Source organism: Cebus imitator, unplaced genomic scaffold (genome assembly GCF_001604975.1).
Source record: "Cebus imitator isolate Cc_AM_T3 unplaced genomic scaffold, Cebus_imitator-1.0 Scaffold434, whole genome shotgun sequence".
In the NCBI taxonomy this organism is placed as follows: Eukaryota; Metazoa; Chordata; class Mammalia; order Primates; family Cebidae; genus Cebus; species Cebus imitator.
The window spans coordinates 472128-474442 of record NW_016107749.1 but is presented as its reverse complement, the minus strand read 5'-3'; the positions used below and the strand labels follow the sequence as shown (position 1 = coordinate 474442).

At 43.6% G+C, this 2315-nt stretch overlaps 1 protein-coding gene across 8 annotated transcripts in view; it reads left to right on the top strand.

Moving 5' to 3' along the window:
• Window positions 1–2315, top strand: part of CIT (citron rho-interacting serine/threonine kinase) — a 193793-nt gene that overhangs the window by 178827 nt on the left and 12651 nt on the right. For all 8 annotated transcript variants that reach the window (XM_017510218.2, XM_017510212.2, XM_017510211.2 and 5 more), the window contains one exon: window positions 386–466. In XM_017510218.2, the coding sequence (XP_017365707.1) occupies window positions 386–466 (81 nt within the window). The remainder of the gene's footprint in view (window positions 1–385; window positions 467–2315) is intronic.

Genomic DNA, 2315 nt, shown 5'->3' with positions numbered 1-2315 from the left:
CCTCCCCTCCCTTTTCTTTCTTTCTTTCCTTGAGTCTGTCTTTTTCTTTGTTTCATTCTTTTCTTTCTTCTTTCCTGGGTCTTTCCATCTTTCCCTCTCTGTCTCTCCTCCTTCCTCTGATCGCTTCATTCCCCGCCTCCCTGTCTCTTTCTCTGTCCCTCTCCTCCTATTTCTTTCCTCCTTTTCACTTGAGTCTTCTTTCTTCAATAAAACTTAGTAAATTAAAAAAATCCCTCATTTTTAATAAAGCTGAGCGCTGGCTCAGCAGAGGGCCTCTGGTTTTCACAGTGAGTCCCATCGGCTCTGCTCCTTGTTCTCCCATCACCCTGTGCATCACTGATACCCTGGGCTGTGCTAATGCCTGTATGCTCTTGACACCTTGCAGAATTTGGAGTGTTCGTGGATTCTTATGGAAGACGTAGCCGGACAGACGATCTCAAGTGGAGTCGCTTACCTTTGGCCTTCGGTACGTGAGGCTCGGTGTGGGGGTTTCTCTTTTGCCAGCAGCTGGGGTCCTGGAAAAGAATTGCACATGGAATTTTTTTTTTTTTCCTAAGCACTGTGCATGTGAATTTCCACTGGATACCAAGTGCCGTGTGTAACAGTCACCTGGAGAACTGTTTATGGAAAGATTCTGAGGCTCAGTGAAGAGCTGCCTAAGCCAGATCCACCAGCCCGCAATCCCAGCTCTGGGGAATATTTGCTAGACTTTCATGTTAGAAAGGAGACCAATCCCCTGTGGATTTATTTCAGTCATTTCCAAAGGCTGCATAGTGTCCCATGGCATAGCTGAATACCTGTTCATTTAACCCGTTCTAATTAGGCGAAGCAGTAAGGTCATGCCTGGTGTTTTTTTTTTTTTGTTGCTTTTTTTTTAGGTAAGTGTAAATAACACTGCGGTGAACATCCTAGTACTAATCTTTTTGCACTTGTCAGATAGTACCCCCTGATTATAAGTTTCTAAAGTGGAACTGTTGGGTCAAAGACCAAACACACACATACATACAAATATGTACATACATATCTGTGTGAATGTTCTGAAATGCTGTTGTGGCCCAAATACCCTTCAAGCCTATTTTGTTTCTCTATTGCTGCATAACAAGCCGTCTGAAAGCTTAGTGACTTAAAACAACAGCTCATCATTGGCCCTGACTCTGTGGCTTCACTGGACCGTTCTGCTTCATATGGTATCAGCAGGGCCACTGGGACAACTAGAAAGCCCTAGACAGTGTCACAAACATGGCACGCGATGAGTGCTGGCCATAATGTGGGCGCTTAATTGTGGCTGGTGGCCGGAGGCCTTGCTGCTTTCCATGCGGGCTTCTTCCAAGAACACAGAAATAGAAGCTGGCAAGCCTGCTCACTTCCACCACATTCTACTGATTAGAGCAGACCCCACGGTCAGCCCAGATTTAAGGCCAAGGAACTGTACCAGGGCACACATACTAGGGAAAAAAAAGTGACTTTAAAAAGTCGAATACCAGGTCTTGCCACCAGGAATAATAGTGCCTTTTCCCTTTAAGGCAGAAAACAGTTCTAGTCCTGACTGCTCTAGTTTCAGTGACACTGTGATACAGAGATAGAGTATTAAGAAGACCAGCAATGTCTATGGCTGGGCTGGGTGGCTCACATGTGTAATCCCAGCACTTTGGGAGGCTGAGGTGGGTGGATCACCTGAGATCGGGAGTTCGAGACCAGCCTGACCAACATGAAGAAACCCCGTCTCTATTATCAATACAAAAAAATTAGCCAGGCGTGGTGGCGTGTGCCTATAATCCCAGCTACTTTGGAGGCTGATATAGGAGAATCACTTGAATCCAGGAGGCAGAGGTTGCGGTGAGCCTCAATCGCGTCATTGCATTCCAGCCTGGGCAACAAGAGTGAAACTCCATTTCCAAAAAAAAAAAGATCAGCAATGTCTAAATATCTATGAACCCAGCCTTTTTTAAAATCGAATCATTTGAAGATGTTTACAATCAGTTTTGAAAGGTATACAATGAAAACTCTCACCCAGAGTGTCCCTCTCCCAAATTCTCCATCCCTCTTCCTCCAAAGAAAAAAGCTCTTATGAGTTTCTTATCCTTCCAGTACTTTATGCAAATACTAGCACATAATAAAATATATACATTCTTTTTCTCACCTTTTAAAAAATCAGTAAGGTAGCATACCTCCCACATTATTCTGAACCTTGCTTTATGCACTGAGCAATGTTCCTTGGACATTTTTTTCATATCTGTACAAAGAGAGCTTCTTCATGCACGTTTACAGCTGTGTAGAATTCCATAGATGTATTATAATTTTTTTTTTTTTTTTTT